This window comes from Colletotrichum lupini, chromosome 1 (assembly GCF_023278565.1).
Source record: "Colletotrichum lupini chromosome 1, complete sequence".
NCBI lineage: Eukaryota > Fungi > Ascomycota > Sordariomycetes > Glomerellales > Glomerellaceae > Colletotrichum > Colletotrichum lupini.
In genome coordinates, this window is record NC_064672.1 from 2,818,564 (window position 1) to 2,836,164 (window position 17,601).

The window sequence follows — 17,601 nt, forward strand, 5'->3', positions numbered from 1 at the left end:
CTCCTTGGAGTCAACCTCTAAACCCTCATGGCTGTCGGTTGAGTCGTTGGGGAACACTTAGGGACTGTTTCGATGTCGCAAGCAAACCTAATTGCGGATAGACACGCCGCCGTCCTTGAGCTGACCTCAATCGATGGATGAGTGTGTCCGGCTTATTGACGGGATTATTTGCATGCAATCCTGCAGGAGCAGACTTGAATAGATGTCAACGACTGCAGCTGAGCCAACACCGTTACATGTGGGAGGACAAGCATATGAACAGGAATGAACCAATCCTGGACGAAATGAAAACAGTAGAGTCACCTAGAGCTGATGTAAGGAAGCTGGAGCGGCTTGCAGCATGCAACCTGCAGGTAAGACCGTAAGACATATGTCGGGAAGAAACGCGCCAGACTCCAGTATGAGGAAGCTAGAGTAACCATAAAGTGAGAGAATTATGGAAACATAAGTCCTTACGGATCCTCTTTGCGCTTGTCGTCGCGCATGAGACAGTTCAACCTTAATAAAGATTGACATCGGATGAAAGCAATGCGTTCGCTCACTGGGCGACCCTCGAGGTCGGCTGTTCGGATCGTGGGTGCAACTATCCGACGTTTACTGCGTAACGATCTCGGGCGGGGTTGACAACACTCAAAGGAGCAGAACTAGACGGCTGGCAGTGCCGAAATGATTACGTACGTCGTGATGAATCGTACTATTTAGGAGCAAAGCCTCGTGTCCTGATATTGTCGGACCTTGCGCGGGCCGGGGCTCTGAGTCGCGTGCTATGGAAGTCGGCTTCAGCCTCTGAAGAAGCAGTGAGCCTGGCAGACTGCCAGTGAGTCCGAATGATCTGAGCGTCCAGAACGGTATTCACTGCCCTGATGGAGGACAGCGGCCGGCATGGCAGTCCCGGGTCATGGAGCCGGTGACATTCCGAGGCTCTAGCTTCGGCGTGGCGCAGTGTAGCCCTGGCTGTCGCATCCCGGCACGTCTTGCCCTGGGCTAAAAGAGGACGAAATCCTGCTCGACTAACAAGCTTTGGATGATCCGGAGGACTGGCCGCTGGCCTCATCGGCTCTTTGTCAGGGCGGCAGGGAAGTAACGGGACAGACTGGGCGAGGAATGTGGGCGGCTGTCAGAAAAGGGCCAAACATGTGGAAGTAAAGGGCCAAAATGGGCGTCGTGTTGGAGTGAAATGGTGCTCTGATGGATGGGATTCGCTGGACGTGTGCCCCGTGGCGGCGGAAGCTCATTTCGCTTAGGGTTTCACAGCCGGCGCCTTGGGGTCTGGCTTGCCCGGATTGCTGGCCCTCCCGGGTCTGACGCTGTCGAACAGTCGTGGAATCCCCCGAGGCGACTCCATCTCCCGCGCTGAGAGTCTGGACTTGGTGCGCGGTCGATTTTCCCTGGCGATCCATCTGGGTCCACGTAACCGGCTAGCCGTAAAGAGGAAAAGACGCAAAAGGGCCAAGACAACGACAACGTGGGGCCAGCCCAAAGTGGTGAAACGGGTCAAAAGCGCGGGTCTTATCGTGCTCACACGAATACGGAGTAGTCGGCTTGGATTGGGCCTATTCCCCCATGACAATGGCATCAGTCCTTCGGGTTGCCCCAAGCGCGAGGCTGCCATCCCAAGTCGACCGTTGTCATCCTTTGTTCGTCTGATACATACTGGGCGCTGCAGGGTGGGACACGAAAAGTCGTCGTAGGGTCCGCCCTGCCCACTGAAGCCATTCGCCATGCCAACTAGGACCATTCAGCCTGAGGGCCTCGTCAGTACTGGGGGCGTGGTCAGCGCCGCGCAGGCGTCAAAGAAGACCCCCCCCCCCCCCAAGGGAAGGTGACTCGTTGGCTCCGAGGCTTCTCATTGAGGGCCACGTAAGGGCAGGCGAGACGACGAAGGGGCTTTCCCGAGCGGCAATGTCCGGCGACAGTCTTGCTCTAGTTGACTGACATTGATAATTTGGGACGTCTCCCTGGTGATGGCAGGCGCAGGGCTTTTGCCATGAGAGAGCCATGGTCTATGGAGGTCGACCGAGGGAGGAGAGGGAGCGGGGGCCAAGGCAATAATGACGATATTGGAGAATAGTGACTTGGTGTTGGAGGCGAAAAGAGAGGGATTTTTCTGCAGCAAGAGACTTTCATCAATAGCAGAGCGACTAAGATGTTGACGGAGGTACAGATAAGGCACTCAACCACTGACCCCGAGCGAAACGTCAAGGCTTTCATGTTGCACTCAGCAACGCGGCTAGCCAGTCGAGCCTAAAGTGCTAAACTCAATGGTGACAGATGTACTCCGTAACTTGTGTGCTTGTAAGCAAGTGATGGCAGGAACAAAACGACGTTCTGATTCTCACCTACCATCGGCTGCCACCTGTGCCTTCCTCGCCAGCCAGTGCGTGCATCAACTTCTTGCAGCCGCTGACTGGCACAACTGGGTCGGATGGAGAAGGGGGCCCGGCGGTTGAGGGGATAAGCAAGGAAGGGGACTCTCGTGGTGAGGTATCTTTTAGCCGCGATGGCACTCAAAAGATACGAGACGAGGTCGTATCGAGCGACGTATCCTTGGCGCCCGGTGTTTCCAAGGTTGCGCCGTGGTGCCGGTTCCTGCAGCATTTGCCCCCCGTTCCTGCATAAGCCAGGGGTGAAAATGGCGCTTCTTGGTCCATTCGCCGCTCAGCCGTTGGCTCTCCCATGGGCCACTTCTTCCAAGTTCCAAGCAGCAAACCTTTCCCTCCCCCTCTTCTTGGCTCTTCGCTGCTTGTTGTTACTGGGAAGCTGGCCAAGAAGGCCAAAAGAGAAAAAGAAGAAGAAGAAAAAAAAAAAAAAAGGGCCAGCCAGGCCAGCATCAGTAGTGGAAGGGCGAAAAGTCCATAGGCGAGCGCTAGTCCGTCGCTGAGGTGTGAGTGGGCGACAACCCAAAACAATCCAGATGTGACTGTCCGTTTCTCCCTCGTTTGGCACCATTCGACTAGCTATCGAAGCTGGATCTGGTCAATTTACCATTGCCCTAGAGTTGGAGAGCCAGGAGCCAGTGAAACCGAGACTCCATTAATTAAGGAATAGAGCCCAAATAGCTGGAAGAAGGAAATGGACCGTTGGCTCTGGAACACAGATCCTTGGCAATTGAACAATGGCATTGAGTTGAATTGTGGTGACTGACCTGCTTGGAATGTGTCTTATGTCACTGTGGATGTCTCTGATGCTGCCAGCCCACGATTCACCACGGCAGTTCTTTGGCTTCTCCGCTCCGGGCAGCTTTTTTTTTTTCTTTGGAGGGGATCGAGGTTGAAGAGTCGAGGAAGTCCTGGATAATCATCTGTCATCAGGACGCAACGCCAGCACACCATCCCGGTTGTGCTGAGTGCCTCTCCCGTCTGCCAAAGAGTCAGTTCAGTCTAGGAAGATCCAGAGTGTCTAGACCACGGGGGGGGGGGAGGGGGGGGGCAAGCAGGAACCACAAATTGGCCGGGATCTGCAGAAAAAAGCATGGCCTGTGAGTCGCTGATCCCCCCGATGGAAAACAAAATCTGAGCAAGAAATCGGACGAAGCAATGGGACAAAAAGCTCTGATGAACTGCCCGGGGGGCGGCAGTTCCCACTTTCAAATCCACCTGTTACTGTTCACATAGATTTCGATCACATGAGTGTAACCACGTATGTAGACGGGTTTTCATGCAAGTCCAGCAAAGAGAAGTCATTGAAATGTGTAGGTACGGGGTATCTTGCGGATAGCCGTCAACCACGACAGCGACCCGACACGAACAGCAACGACCAAAAAGGGCCGCAAGTCAGGGAGGTACGTAACTCCTTCAGGAAGACGACTGTCCTAACAAGGGCACGCTCCACCTGCCACGGTTGTAACTGGCAGGAGCGACCACTACCGCACCACATCCCTTCCCGGAAAGCGCGATACATCCGGCCCGCTTGCCCCCTGCTTCTCCTAGTGCGCGCGGATAGGCAGGTACGGAGGAAGGGGTCACCACGACAGTTCGTACCTCCTCCCTCCTTCTTCGTGGTGAATCGAAAATCAGCCCCGTTGGCTCCAGTCAGAGTCGTACCTCTGGGTCTTTGGGTTGCCATCTTCCATGGGTGGTGTCTTTTGCTGGCGTAGGTAGGTACCTGTGTCTCTGCAGCCCCGATGGGTCGGGATCCACAGTCCGCACCTGCTTCCCGCATCCCAACTGCACCTGCATCTGATGTGCCTCCTACCTGCCCACAACCGATCGTTTCCCACGCTCCTTCCTCCCAGTCGACCTCACCTTCCCATTGTTTCCTTCCCTCGTCCCTGCCTGAATTTGTTTCCTCCCCAGCACCCAGTCACTTGCCTTCTTAAACTCCCTTCCTCCCCCACACTCTCCCTTCTTGTTGTTTCCCCTTCCTCACACCAACCGGCTTGCCTGTCCCTTCTTCAGTCAACAACACATTCCTTCACCAACGGTCGCCAGCCTCGACCTTTGCGTACAAAAGCAGTTCGTTGTCAACCCAATTCACCAACAACAACCGCACACCACTTTCATTTTTCGTGTCTTTGACAGACCGAACAAACAGCAACACATCATCACTCCTTCTGTGTATCCAGTGATTTTTCCACCCTCCTTCCAAGGCCGGTACTTCACGCCTCGTCAACCTCGTCGAGAAAGAAATCATCAACAGCTTTTCTCATAAGCACCTTCCTCGAAAATCACAAATCTCACCAATCCCCCACACAAGTACAACATCCCTCGAAATCAGCCAAGATGTACACCAAGAAGGCTCTTTCCGTCGGCGCTGCCTCGCTCGCCCTCATCGAGCAGGCCATGGCTTTCAACGCTCATCGCCACCTTCACCAGGACAAGCGCGAGCTGAAGTATGACATCGTCACCGAATGGGTCACCGTCACTGTCACCGGTGATGAGTCGGTCCCTGCTGCCACTCCCACTCCTACTCCTCAGCCTGCGGCCCCCGAGGCCCAGTACACTCCCACCACGACTTCTACCTCGATTGTCGTGATCCCTACTCCCACTCCCACCCCGGTCTACGCCACCCCCAGCACCACTCTCATCAAGTCGGTTGCTCCCAAGTCGTCTTCCCAGGCTCCTGTCGCCGAGGCCTTCTCTGAGGCTGCCGTTGCTGTTGCTGCTGTGCCTTCTACTTCTTCCGCCAAGGCCACTGCTTCCGCCGTCGTCAGCTCCAGCTCCACCGTCGGAAAGCGTGGTGTTGCTTACAATGATCCCACCAAGGTCAACGCCTTCTTCACTGGCGCCTGCACCAACTGCGGCTGGGCTTACAACTGGGACTCTGCTGACAACGGCATCACTGCCACGGGTGTCAACTTCGTTCCCATGCTCTGGGGTCCCATCGACACCCACACCGCCCGCTGGGCCGAGAACGTTAAAGCCTCCATCAGCAAGGGCTCTACTCACATTCTGAGCTTCAACGAGTGCGATATGCCTTCTCAGTGCAACCTTGGCGCCGCCGATGCTGCTACCCAGCACGTCAAGTACATGAACCCCTACGCCACCACCGACGGCAAGAAGATCCAGATCGGAGCCCCTGCCATCACCAACAGCAACATTGCTGGCCAGGGTCTCGACTGGCTCAAGGCTTGGGTCTCTGCCTGTGACACCGCCGGCTGCACTTACGACTTCTGCGTCACCCACTGGTACTCTCCCTCCAGCGCTGCCGACACCCTCTTCAGCCACCTTCAGGCCGTCCACGAGGCCTGCGGCAACAAGCCCGTCTGGTTGACCGAGTTCGCTCCCTTCGGTACCACCGATGAGATCTCCGGCTTCGTCTCTACCAACGTCCCCAAGCTTGACAGCCTGTCGTACCTCGACCGCTACTCTTACTTCATGGCTTCCGACGGCGTTCTCAACTCCGGCTCTGGCCTCAGCGCCCTCGGCCAGACTTACGCTGCCGCCGCCTAAGCTGCTTGAAGCAGTAACGGTTGACTTCTTCGATTCTGGCACACAATTACTAGGGATAGCAAATGTGTATTTTTGGTTCACCGGGATTTTCGGGCGGGCCACTTTCTGAAAGTGAACAAACACTTTCTCTTTTCTTCTGCTGTACATACAGTTAACCATTTTCTCTTTTTCGGGACTTTCGCTTTTCACATTCAGGGGTAGTCACTCGCTGAATACTTTCTCCTCTGGATGATATTTCGGGTCGGGTTTGGCTCTCTGGGTATACCCGACAATGGTGTTTGCGGAATTTTTCATAAAAAGGGGAAACGGGCTCCAGGACGATCCATACGAGGACCAAAAGGATAGACTCACGAGCTACGAACACAAGGAATACCAGGCTCCATAAGCCACGTTATCACATTTTCATCTGTTTCTCAAGTGACTCTGCCTGCCGCGCTGTGATGTCGTTATGGGGTGGTCTTTGGAAAAAAGTATGTCCGGACGTACCATGATAGCAGGTTCATCATCCATGCTGATGACTACTTTCGCCTTTGCAGTCTATTTTGCTCGTGACTGGTCACGTGCTCGATCGTCAGACTGACGGTCGAATGCAGGAACTAGGTTATCTAGTGTAAAGCAAAATGGAGTTCGTATCATGAGAGGCTTTGGTGAATATTCGCAGCCGTCATATTCCGTCTCAGCAGCGTGCATTCTTCACCGGCACAAGTTCCGTCCGGCGAGCTATTGCCCAAAGTAGACACACAGCACGAGGGACGTCACAATCCGTTACGGCACGAATTCCATTCGGTATATTACGGTGTGCTGAACAATGTGGTTTTAAGCTTCACCTGGGGTATGTCACAAATGCCCGTGCGGTTGGACCGGGAGTCCGGGAGTCCCATACATGGTTCCTTGTCCTTGCCTTTGTGGGAAAGGAAAAAAAGTGTTGCGTTTCTTACGTAGGTCGGAGCTCTCTCCAAGGGTGAAGAAGCTTTTGTCCATCGCGGGGTTTGATGACACATGCTGACTGGAGGGAAAGGCGGAAACGGATGAAAGCTACACGTAGGTGAGGTGGTGATGGGAGCGCGAGCAATGTTTTATGCCGAGCCACTCGTTCTCGTAGCGATGTAGTGAATGCTGAACTCTGTCTCCGCGTTCTGAGAGGTCGGGAGAAGGTGCCAAGGAACGCTGAGTCGGCAGACGACAGAGTGAATCACACTGACGACGGTTGAATCTTTTCCAGAATCAAGAGCAGAATTTCGAGGTTTGGGGCAGGTACGGCTTATGATGTGCTTGGTGATCAAGTATGATGTCAGCTGCCCTTTCGACGCGACTGCTGTATGCGACCTTGAGATGAAGACCTGTTCGCCGCTTTGCCACCGGCTTATCTTCAATCCCAATCTGATCCGTGAGCGTCAAGCTGTGAGGTTCGCGTAGATGAGTGATCAGTTTCGTGAATCAAGGTGTTCTCGCAATCTCGGAAGGCGCTTGAGTCTCGCCCGAGTGGGATCCTTTTCGAGGGCGCATTCAACTCGATGATGCAGGATGCAGAAGCTCCGTGCAGACCAGTGGTCCCCAACTCACATACTATATCAAAGGAGATATTCTTGACGATTGCAATGTGAGAAAGCTAGGGTTGCTCAAATTGGGGATGAACGCCTCATGCGAGGAGCAAGGCGATGAGCCTCTTCACTGCTGTCCCCTGGACGAGCTACGGAAGGCTCCTCACGCGTTTGGATCCAAGTCGAGAATCTTGGCGTAGCAAGAAATCTACAGAAGGGCGGCAATCTGAATTTCGACGTGACCCCGTCCGAGCGAGAAGACCAAGGAAAAGTACAATCTTCTCGCGTCAGTTCTAATAGGCTGCGAAGATTTTGCTCTCCTTCTTTGGATTACCTTTCGGAGCCTAGAGATTCGCGTAGAAGCGCGAAACTTTCTTTACCATAGTGAACACTCCTCTCTTTTGCAAAAGTGCATGAAATGACAGCCAAGAGCGAAGGTGTCACTAACCAGCGATGGTGTGAGAAAAGAAAGTGTGTTTCTTCGGCACTTGGTTCTTAGGGAGGGGAGATGGGGAGGACGAGAAGGACGAGAAGGACGAGATGGAACGGAGAGATTTTGGAAGTTCCTATCCACCCGAGTCTTGGCTTTGTGTTGCCAATGTTTTGGGTGAGGTGATGGTGCTGTGATAATGGTGTTTGAACAGCCGAATGGGTCGGACATGCTACCGTAAGCTCGCTCTACGCTGAAGGTACTTGCGAGAGGACTGGCGGGTGACATCTATCGTAGTGTTCCTGTGAGCTGGACATGTCAAGGCCAACTCGGGAAGAAGATCTGCTGAGACGTCGGCGAACTACCCAGGTATAACGGTGAATATCAGGTGCCGGAGATGGAGGATGTCCGCCAAGGTCACAGTTCTGTTCGCGATTACTTTAGTATGCTTCGCAAATGATCTCTGCGAATGTGACAGCTCACGAAGGTGGGAGCCTCGAGGTCGTGAAACCCCACGAGGAATTGACGAGAAAACTTGAGACGAAAGATTGCGATCTACCCCTTGGCGGCAACGTGCCCTTCGACTTTGCCATGTCCGAGATATGGGGCTTTTTATTTCTTCGCCACCACCGACTCTGTGAAGTTCTGTGCCGACATGACCAAAATCACCATGATGTGAATAGGTGAGAGGGAAAAGGGAGGGAAATCGGAAAGTGAGCAAGAGAAGGAGTCTCAGCGCCGACGAACTATCGCCGATGAATCGAGCAAGAAGGGACGGCGGAACGGCGGCATCGTCGAACCATGCCGACGATGGGATGCAAGGGAGATTTTCTACTTTGCTTGGAGGTTTTCAAATTCCTGTTGGTGGTCCATGTCGGCGATGAGGGTTGTGAGATACATGAGCGGAACCGATGGGAGCGCTTTTGCTTGATTATGCAACTGACAAGACCAATCTCATAGGTAGAGATAGACTGAGGGCTTCGAATGAGTAATACAGGTGCAGTGCATTGAGCACTGATTCTTCTATGGCGGGCAAAACGCACTCTATTACTTTGGCAATTTGCATATTAGCCTCTTTCAACTACAATTTGGACTTGATGTCCAAAGGCTATCTACAAACACATGTGCGGTGCTAAAAACCCGAGCAGCTCGCGTTGCGTCAACACTTTTACGACATTTGTATAGACGATAAGTCAGTTGAAGAGTTACGGGACGAGACTGTGCTCTACAAGAGCCTTTCTCCTCGAGCCACTTGCACGGAGAGAGGAAGGAGCATGAGATCACGGGCGCAAGGGCCTCATGGAAAACGGTATCCGCAGAAGATCAGTATACCACCCTTGTCACCCTTGTTAAGAACCCTCACCTACCCCAGGAGACCAAGAGATTGGTGGAGATTCTGTTTAAAGCTTGTGGGAGAAAAACTGCTCAAAACGAGCATCATAGCTTTTGGGGACACATCATGGGAGAGTAGAAACTCTCCCCCGGCTTCGACATCCGGACGGGCAAACTACGATCCAATCGTCAGATCAAGGCAAAACAGTACAAAGCCAAACCCTTACTCTCGTGATCTCAGAATCAGTCCAAGGGCGAGAACGCAAGGATTCCCAGTCTCGTTTTGCGGTAGAGTTGCGTCGGGTCGGGATATGGGTCACGAGTTGACCTGGGTTATGGAGCTTAGGGTTGGGCTGGCTGTCGAAGAGCAAATCTGAACGTAATCATGATAGGCTTCCAAGCTTTTGAGGGCGGGATTGGACCTATGGCGAGATGTGATGAGAGAGGATGGGGGTAAGGGATGGTGGTATTCTGGCTGGCATGACTCGTGGAGGTCAAACTGTGAGCAGGGTACGCAAAAACCACCGTTTCTTGGCCGTTAGCTTAGACCTTTGCTCGAGTTAAGCTTCAGGATACGAATACGTTGCTCGAAAAAAGAAAGAGGCTGAACCATTGCCGGGAACGGGTGCGGATACCTTTGGTTACACCCGAACCGAGCCGGCTTCATGGTGGATATCCGTCTCTCGGTCCTCTCCGTGATGTGGGGATAAACCCGGCGGCGCAAAGTGGAGTCTGGACGAAGACTTGCCGTCTTACTCCTCTCATTTTTGCCATTGTGCCATGAAATTTGCCCACGAGGAACGCCAGGCCACAGATGGAGACATGGCAGCCTGAGCGGCAGGACGGATGAGAGGAGAAGATGCACAAAGAAGGTAGGCTTTGGTACGCCTAGTTTACGGAATGTACAAATGTGATACTGATTACCCCAAAATTGGGTTTCTCGGTGCTAGTATTAGAGTTGAGGAAGGTCCAATGAGACGGAGATGCGATGGCCCCAGCGCTTGCATGTGTATGAGGTGATGGAGATGCCGCGTGGAGGGGTTACCTTACACATGTCATAGTTGGCTGACCTGACGTACCCTTATCTACTAGCTGCAGTTGCAGCCGGTTTGCCGCCATATCTCGTGATGTGCTTATGCCAATGCCTATACCCCCCCTTCTCATACTCTTTCTAATTTAGTGCTTTAGAGTGTATGATTTCCCAGAGCAACTTCAATGCGTCGTTAGCTAAATATGGCCGTCAGCTCTCGCACTCATCTCATGGAGGGGAACTTTTTTACTTTGCCCCTCATTCTTCAGCCACTCAATTAGCTCCCGCGGAACGCAAGACAACGGATCTCGATCTCTGAATGGTTGTATGCAGCTGTACACGTGGTCGAGGCGGTCTACATTAGCCCAACAGCATGTGCAAGGAAGCTTGCGTCGCTTAGATCTGACCTTTCCCCTTCTCGATATCTAAGATCTTTTATCCCCCAATCTCGCCTTTCGCTTGCGCCTCCCCCTCCATCTCTACCGTCTTACATGAACAAAGCGCCTGGTCCTTCCATCTCTTTGCCCGCAGCTTCTACTACTAACCCTACCACCCGCCAGGAAGGAATCTTGGGTTATCGGCTCTATCATACCTGGGCAGGGCCAGGGTAGTGTCAGCCTCAAACCATTCCGTGTGGTGTTCCATCGACTTACTCAATTTGGTGGTTTGTACTACGTGATAATACGAGTCTTCCGAGAGACGAGATGCCTGCTGGAGCGCCATCCCATGCACTTCACAACTCTGTCCCATATTTAGTTTCTCCGATGCTCCGCTCCTTCTCGCACTCGTCTCGTGCTGCGGCCCCACATCCGTTCACCTCAAAGCTGCCTTAGTACCGTGGCTTGCTTTCTTCACGTGCGTGTGTGCTCGAACCCGATATTGATATACAGTAGTCGGGGCCTCTCAAAATCACTGCCCAATGACGACCCCAAGGGACGCAGTGACCATAAAGCAGAAGAGGAGAAAAGGAGAAAACTCCAAGATAAAAGGAGAAGGAAACTATATTTCTTCATGTTCATCCTTCTCGACATTGGACAACGAGATCCCTAAAGCGAGAACTCTATCTTTACATATTCCGTGGATCCCACACCATGGATCCCACGGGAGTAATCCAACGAGTCAAACGGACTCTGCTGCCCGTGCTTTGGATACAATGTCCGAGGGGGGTCTGTAAAGACGCCTACCGAATCGTCGAATAGAAAATAGCGTGCGGGCGTAGGCAAGTAAAAGGAATCTGCGAAGATTAGGCGAAAGATTCAGCACGCGGAAACAAGATGCCTGTGGCTCCCTCGCACTTGCAAAACCTGCCTACTACGGTAGGCAAATGCATCTCATCTCTTCCCTCCCCATGTCCCTTAACCTTGTCATGCTATGCAAGCACTTGGCCGTGCCAAGCCTTTGAGACACAAGCATATTCACAGAGACGCGAACGGGATGAAGCACGTTCCCTTTTGGCGTCTGCCCCCCTAAATCATTGCTAGGAACCTTTGCCACGTTATGCTGGACAGCGATAACCAAATCCCGAGAAACTTGTGCGACTCGGGAGTCTAAATCATACAATATCTACAGCCGCGAGGGACAGGCGGTGCCTCTTGCGTTCTGGCAGTCAGCGTAGGGTAGCAATGGAGCAGAACTTCGGGGAGAGCTTAGCAGGCGAGGCAGGGTCCGCCTTGGCTGTAAGGTTTCTTCTATTCGGACCATGGTGTATGGAACAAGGAACAGCAGCCTTCCAAATCCCATCACCCAGAGTCAGAAAATCAACTCTATTGACATTTGTTGACTCGAAGGAAGCGAATAGCTACTGCAGCTTCTTATGCTGTCCAAAGCAGCATGCTCCGAGGAACTTGTTTTCTATTTTGGACCATGGATGATGCCTCCACTACAAGACCCCCATTTCCTTGAACAGGAAACCCCATCCTGCGACTAGGGAGGTCGTCCGTACAGAATGATGATGGAAGAGGGGCCGCTCCATGGTGCGAGGCAGCGGGAAAAAGCCAAGACCGGGGAGACTACAAGCCTTCCCGGCCTGTTTCCTGGAGTCGTAGTTTAACATGACTTATGGGCCCTTGTCACCAAACAAGAATCTCGATTATAGGCTGAAGGGGAACATGATACTCTCTTTACGGGTCGGTCTAGACGACCACCGGCGGCCGTTTGGTATCTTATTTGCGCACGAACCGGGCCAGTATAGCGCGCGAGAACCCGCGTTTGAGAAGCTCTAGTCCTTGCTCTCGTTTGCCTGCACAGCCAGCCCAATCTTTTGATGGAATCCCGATAGTCTCAGCGCTCTTCTCAAACATGTCAAAGATGGGGGAGGGGAGGCGACAGGTACGTCCGAGGAAATTCCCACGTGTCGCGGGGTCCCCAAAAGCCAAGCCAAGCCAAGCTCTCCCTCCACCCCCAGAGAAGCTTTTGCGCAAACGTTCTCTCTTACGTGTAGAATGTTCGAAAACCCTTTCACTCCTTCACGCCCTCACTCCCGTGACTAAATCAATCCGCCATCTAATCTCGTTCGCGGCCCGCCAGATCTCTCGTCGAATGCCAAGCTCGCCGGCCCGGCAAGACCGTGATCCAAGATACGCGATCCTCATTTCGGCCAGCGCCTCTTGAGGGTAGCGTGAGGTCCGAGACCTCAACCTTTTCCCCTTTCATGGTTCTACAGGAGACTAGAGGAGTACCTTGAATCAAACCACCATCACCCATACCTCGCCGGACTGCTGTGCCCACTCACGGCGCCGAAAGGAAGTACTTGCGGGTAGATTGGGGCATCTGGTCTACCCTTCCCTACCGCATCCCGCCGGTCCGCAGAAAACAAGGTTTTCGATCACCTCGACTTCGTGTTACCTACAGTTCATCTGTATTTTTTTTCTTCTTCTTCCACGGGATCCCATCTAGTGCACGATGGGGCCCGCCCGCTCTGAGACAAGACATTCCAGAGTGAATCCGCGAGAGCTCGCAGATGACCACTTACAAGGTCCCCAGCAGTCTGGTTCTCGGGACTCTTGGCACCCTGAGAGCTTGCATAAGGATGATCTTCGTCCACCGGATTTGGATGGACGGATCTAGTCGTCGACGATCTCTATGAGACACGACGAACTCGAGCAAAAAGACCCTCCGAGACATTTGGAACCTCCTCGGTCCTCCCCAGTGCCATGGTGCCTGCCGTGTGAGCCATCTTCGTGTCTTGGCAAATCACCATGGGCCTGCCTATTGCACAATGACGGGAGCTTCTTCATACATAAGTACAGAAGCATCGTTCAGAGTAGACGGAGCACTCCTTCAGGACAGATCTTCAAAAGCTCCCATAATAGGACTAAGCCAAAGAGATACGTATGTTCTACCATACGCTAGTAAAGGGTAATTACGTACAATTACACTCGCAAAGGGTGAACTCTTCTACGGCTTCATGTACATTGAATACAATACGCAGTACGGATAAACATGGACAAATCCGCCAAGGTCAGGTGCAAGACGTGAGTCAGATGAAGAGTTTAAGATGTCTTACCTTCATCGGGTAATTCGTCGCCTCTGCCAAGGCCCTCAAAGCTCTCGTCATAAGAATAAACCCTCTCGGGCCTGTAGATCGCTCGCAATAACTTAGCGATACAAAGATCTGCAGCGCAAAGACAAACAGTCAAGTCAGATTTTTTGACACTACGGAATAGCTTCTAGAAATGCTCGCAAAACTTTATAAACTGGATAGTCAGACATTGGAGTCTTGTGAAACGTTGGCGGTGGCTTCTAAACAAGCCAAACGAAGATCTCGGTCTCTGACCGGGCTGCGAAAGGGAAGATCTTCCATATTCGATAGAGTTCGAAGGGTTGTAAATAATCACAACGTTCAATCCGCAGAAATACTTGCCCCGGCCAAACCTCTCTCAAAGATCCCCAGCGTCCTCCAAGCTAGCAAAAACTTCGAAACGCAAGAGTTACCCAGTAAGGAAAAACACCAACCGCACCAAGAAGAAGGATCACCAACGATCCGCCCCTGACTACAACAAACTAGCTCATCCCGCCCACTCCTCCGCGCCGCCCGTACTCCGGCCGAAACAGAATCCTCCCCGAAGACGAGCTCCTCAAGGCATGGTCCCTAAAGCCACGAAAGGAAAGAACCTCGGGAACGTCCCGTTCGTTGCCACTTCTCCTGCCTTACCTAGCTACTTCCTTCGCACCAGGAGGGGCAAGTACTTCCGCTACAGCTTTGCCTCTCCCCTCCTTCCCGTTCTCTTTATCCGTTCACAAACGGGTTCCTCCTCGCCGTGCTCGCCATCCTCTTCGCCGCCGCCGCCGGACTTTCCGCGCGGAACGATCCACCTCTTTCCTCCTCTCCTTGGCCCTCCCACCTCCTGCCTTCCTTCCGCTGGAGCTGGTGTAGGCACCAAAACGCCACGCATCAAAGTAGATCTTTGCCGTCCAAGGTAGGCTGGACGCTAAACCCGTTCTTCAGCTTTTCTCTATCCCCTTCAAGCCACAAGAGCCCGCCCGTATCATCCCCATCGTCTTTGGCGTCAATTGATTCCAGATGGCTAGTCTGGGCTCTGAGTGTGTACGATTACTCTCTCTCTCTCTCTCTCTCCTACTTGCCAACTCTCAAAGAGACATGGGTGATGGATCACCAACAGGCTAGTCGAGTCATTTAATTCAGATCGTCATTCAAATCCTGTCTATGCTATGCACTGTTCGCTCCCCTCCTCTGAATAACATGCTCTGGTTTTGCTTCTAAAACGATAAACAGCCCGTGTGGTTCTCAGGCCCAACCCATGGCTGAATTGTGCAGGCGTTGGGGTTGACGACGGTTCTCATTTCAAACCCTTCCCCTCCTCGCCGTCCTCATCCCGAGCCATCAGCTTGATGGCGTTTGTCCGTATCCATCATGCCAGGGCTGACTCCGTTGAACAACACGGGCTAGCCAAATGTACAGTCGCCGTCGCTCAACGCTCAACGGCTGAAAGCAAATGGAGTAAGCCGGCGTCACAATTCCGCCATGCTTCCATAACCCGCTCAACGCCATGCAATGCTGTCCTTGATGTTGTTTTGTGCCCAGAACGCCAATGTCTATCCGTCGAAACTTGAAAAGGGGATCTCTTCCACATTGATGCCTGTGACACCCTTCGTCATCGTCAATGTGTGTGTTGTGCTGTTGTAGTCGTTGTTCTCTCGTGTCGTTAATATTTCCTCCAAGACTTGCTTGGGTACACCCGCCTTTCGTAGTCTACGCCAATGTGCTGAATGCCCTTTACGTTGATTTAGGACTGAGGTCCCGTTCGAATCCGGAACTTGTCGCGCAGCTTGTCGGCTAATCTTGCCCTGCGGCTCCTATCGTTCCTCTCCTCACCTCCAACGTCGACCGTGCTGCTCCCAGCTTCACCTTGTACTTGGTGCTGGGTACGGTATTGTCGAAGGGCTTGAATACGCTCTTCTGCCGAAGCATGCCTCAACCTGTTGAGGTCAAACAATCGTGTCCTCCGTCGCTGCGAGGTGGAAGAGCCATCGCTCTCATGACCGTCCAGCTCAAGCGGGGGCGGAAGTTCATCACTGGGATTCTCTGCTTCGCCTTGTGGGCGGAGGTCAAGACGGCTGAAAATAAGTGTTAGCAGAATATCCAGTGAAAGCCTAGTACGTGTCTGAGACTACGCGGCATGGGCTCTGCGAGAAGATAGCAAACTAAACTCACCATAACGGGCATGTGCCTGAGACGTTGACCAGCCAGGGGTCTACACAATTGGGGTGGAACTTGTGGTTGCAGGGCAGCACGCGGACATCTTCACCCACGGTGAAATCTTCGGTGCAGATTGAGCAACCAAGATGCTCATCCTCCTGTCCTCCAGCAGCTGGGGTGTCGAAACCAGCACTCTTGGCGGCGCCGGCGACAGTTGCAGCAGCTCCGCCTGCAGAAAGAGCACCAGTCGCAGTGGCGGCCGCATCGCTAGTCGTAGCAGGGGCTGTTTCTGTCGCTGTAGCAGTGGCCCCGACATCCTTGGTACTCACTGGAGCAGCAGCACCCTGCCTCTCAACAGCCGTGTCGTTGGTTGGTACGTTTGACGCGCTCTCCAATTCGATGTTAGGATCCGGCTTCGCCTCCTGCCGCTCGCCAAATTTGACAATGGGCAGGGTATCCAGCACAGCACGAGCGAGGCCCTTGGCACGGCTCTGGCGGGGACGGCCGTTGAACCCGTTCCTGGGACCGTATCTTTCAGGGTAGCGGTGAGCCCTGACGGCGCCGGTGGCGATGATAATCAAGAAAAGCAGTGTAATCAGGCCCGTAATGCTGTACAGGATGCTCATGGCGACAGCAGAGTTGTTGCCGCCGCCGCCGTTTCCACCATCACTCGCAGCGCCTGTCGCGTTTCCTGTGATGATGACCTTGAGCTGGTCCGCCTCATTTGTGCCGTTGAGAATACGCAGGGCTTGTTGAGAATCTCCAGCATCCGCCATAGTGAAGATGGAGTAATACGTCAGGTCCGAGCCGGAAAGCATACACCAGTTGCCGACCGTGCTATACAAGACAATAGCCTTTGGCTTGTTTTCCATCAGGGTGCCCAGCATCATGTTAGGGTTGATGAAGCCACTGCCGTCTTGGGTGTCGCAAGAAAGGTACGCGACCTGAGTATTTGATTTAATTTGGTTGTAATTCGAAGAGTCGGCGGCTACCATGGTACCCTCAATACGAACGGCCTATTAGGTTGTTAGTAAAGTGTTCCACATCCTTGGATGAGCAGCGACAGTTTTGCGCTGCCCGACCAGGCGACGGAAGGTTTCGTACCCCGCGAACAACGTCGGACTGATTCAACCCCAGGTTCTCCGTCGACGGCATGACGATGAACGACAGTGGGACGGTGCCACCAGCCGTCGACAGGGACATCTGCATGGCCGACCTCTCGCTCCACGATGGGATATCGTTCTCGGGGGTGATGGTTGCGGCCTGCGCCATAACACCGACGACGGCGCAAGCCAGGACCCGTAGCAATAACGACGCCATCTCGCCTGTCGATTGGATTACGCCTCTTCTCACGTTCGCACGACGGTCGACGTCGCTTTTGGGCGGAACGGAGGGAGAGGGGAAGAGCGACGGGAAGGGTTGTCAATTTCGAACGATAAGTGGTGCGACCTGAGGAATGAGGAGGCGCTCGAGGAAATATGTCGGAAGAGTGGTGCAAAAGGCGTAGACTGGTTGGTATGATGGCTCAAGTCGCACGAGGTGGAGATGGCAGCACGCAGCACAATGCGTTCGCAGATTTGGTGACGGGGAGTTTGGTCGGGCTCGCTTGCTGGCAGGCCGATTGTTGGAAGAGGAGGGGGATTGGCGTGTCACATCGCCTCGGAACCGTGAATATCAGATGGTTATTTCCATTCCCAAGATTTGATCGTGTAGCGGCC

The 17,601-nt window shown here is 53.3% G+C and overlaps 4 protein-coding genes across 4 annotated transcripts; 1 reads left to right on the forward strand and 3 right to left on the reverse strand.

The window, feature by feature from the left end:
- Nucleotides 1–87: 87 nt before the first annotated feature.
- On the reverse strand, nt 88–3,473 carry CLUP02_00796 (uncharacterized protein; the record flags this gene model as incomplete). The annotated part of the gene is made up of 18 exons (XM_049279842.1): nt 88–125; nt 195–275; nt 348–409; nt 457–562; nt 631–644; nt 735–954; nt 1,016–1,059; nt 1,135–1,400; nt 1,457–1,605; nt 1,655–1,761; nt 1,828–1,958; nt 2,018–2,120; nt 2,186–2,230; nt 2,344–2,416; nt 2,519–2,760; nt 3,146–3,289; nt 3,328–3,380; nt 3,441–3,473. 18 exons carry the CDS (start codon nt 3,471–3,473, stop codon nt 88–90), a joined length of 1,911 nt encoding a protein of 636 aa, XP_049135799.1.
- A 1,248-nt stretch (nt 3,474–4,721) lies between these two features.
- CLUP02_00797 (uncharacterized protein) lies at nt 4,722–5,891 on the forward strand (the record flags this gene model as incomplete). Its single annotated transcript, XM_049279843.1, has 1 exon — nt 4,722–5,891. One exon carries the CDS (start codon nt 4,722–4,724, stop codon nt 5,889–5,891), a length of 1,170 nt encoding a protein of 389 aa, XP_049135800.1.
- A 5,939-nt stretch (nt 5,892–11,830) lies between these two features.
- CLUP02_00798 (uncharacterized protein) lies at nt 11,831–12,993 on the reverse strand (the record flags this gene model as incomplete). The annotated part of the gene is made up of 5 exons (XM_049279844.1): nt 11,831–11,987; nt 12,108–12,257; nt 12,403–12,633; nt 12,694–12,861; nt 12,956–12,993. 5 exons carry the CDS (start codon nt 12,991–12,993, stop codon nt 11,831–11,833), a joined length of 744 nt encoding a protein of 247 aa, XP_049135801.1.
- Nucleotides 12,994–15,470: 2,477 nt separating this feature from the next.
- Nucleotides 15,471–17,203, reverse strand: CLUP02_00799 (uncharacterized protein; the record flags this gene model as incomplete). Its single annotated transcript, XM_049279845.1, has 3 exons — nt 15,471–15,801; nt 15,899–16,899; nt 16,988–17,203. The coding sequence occupies 3 exons, from the start codon at nt 17,201–17,203 to the stop codon at nt 15,471–15,473; spliced, it is 1,548 nt and encodes a 515-aa protein (XP_049135802.1).
- Between the last annotated feature and the right edge of the window lie 398 nt (nt 17,204–17,601).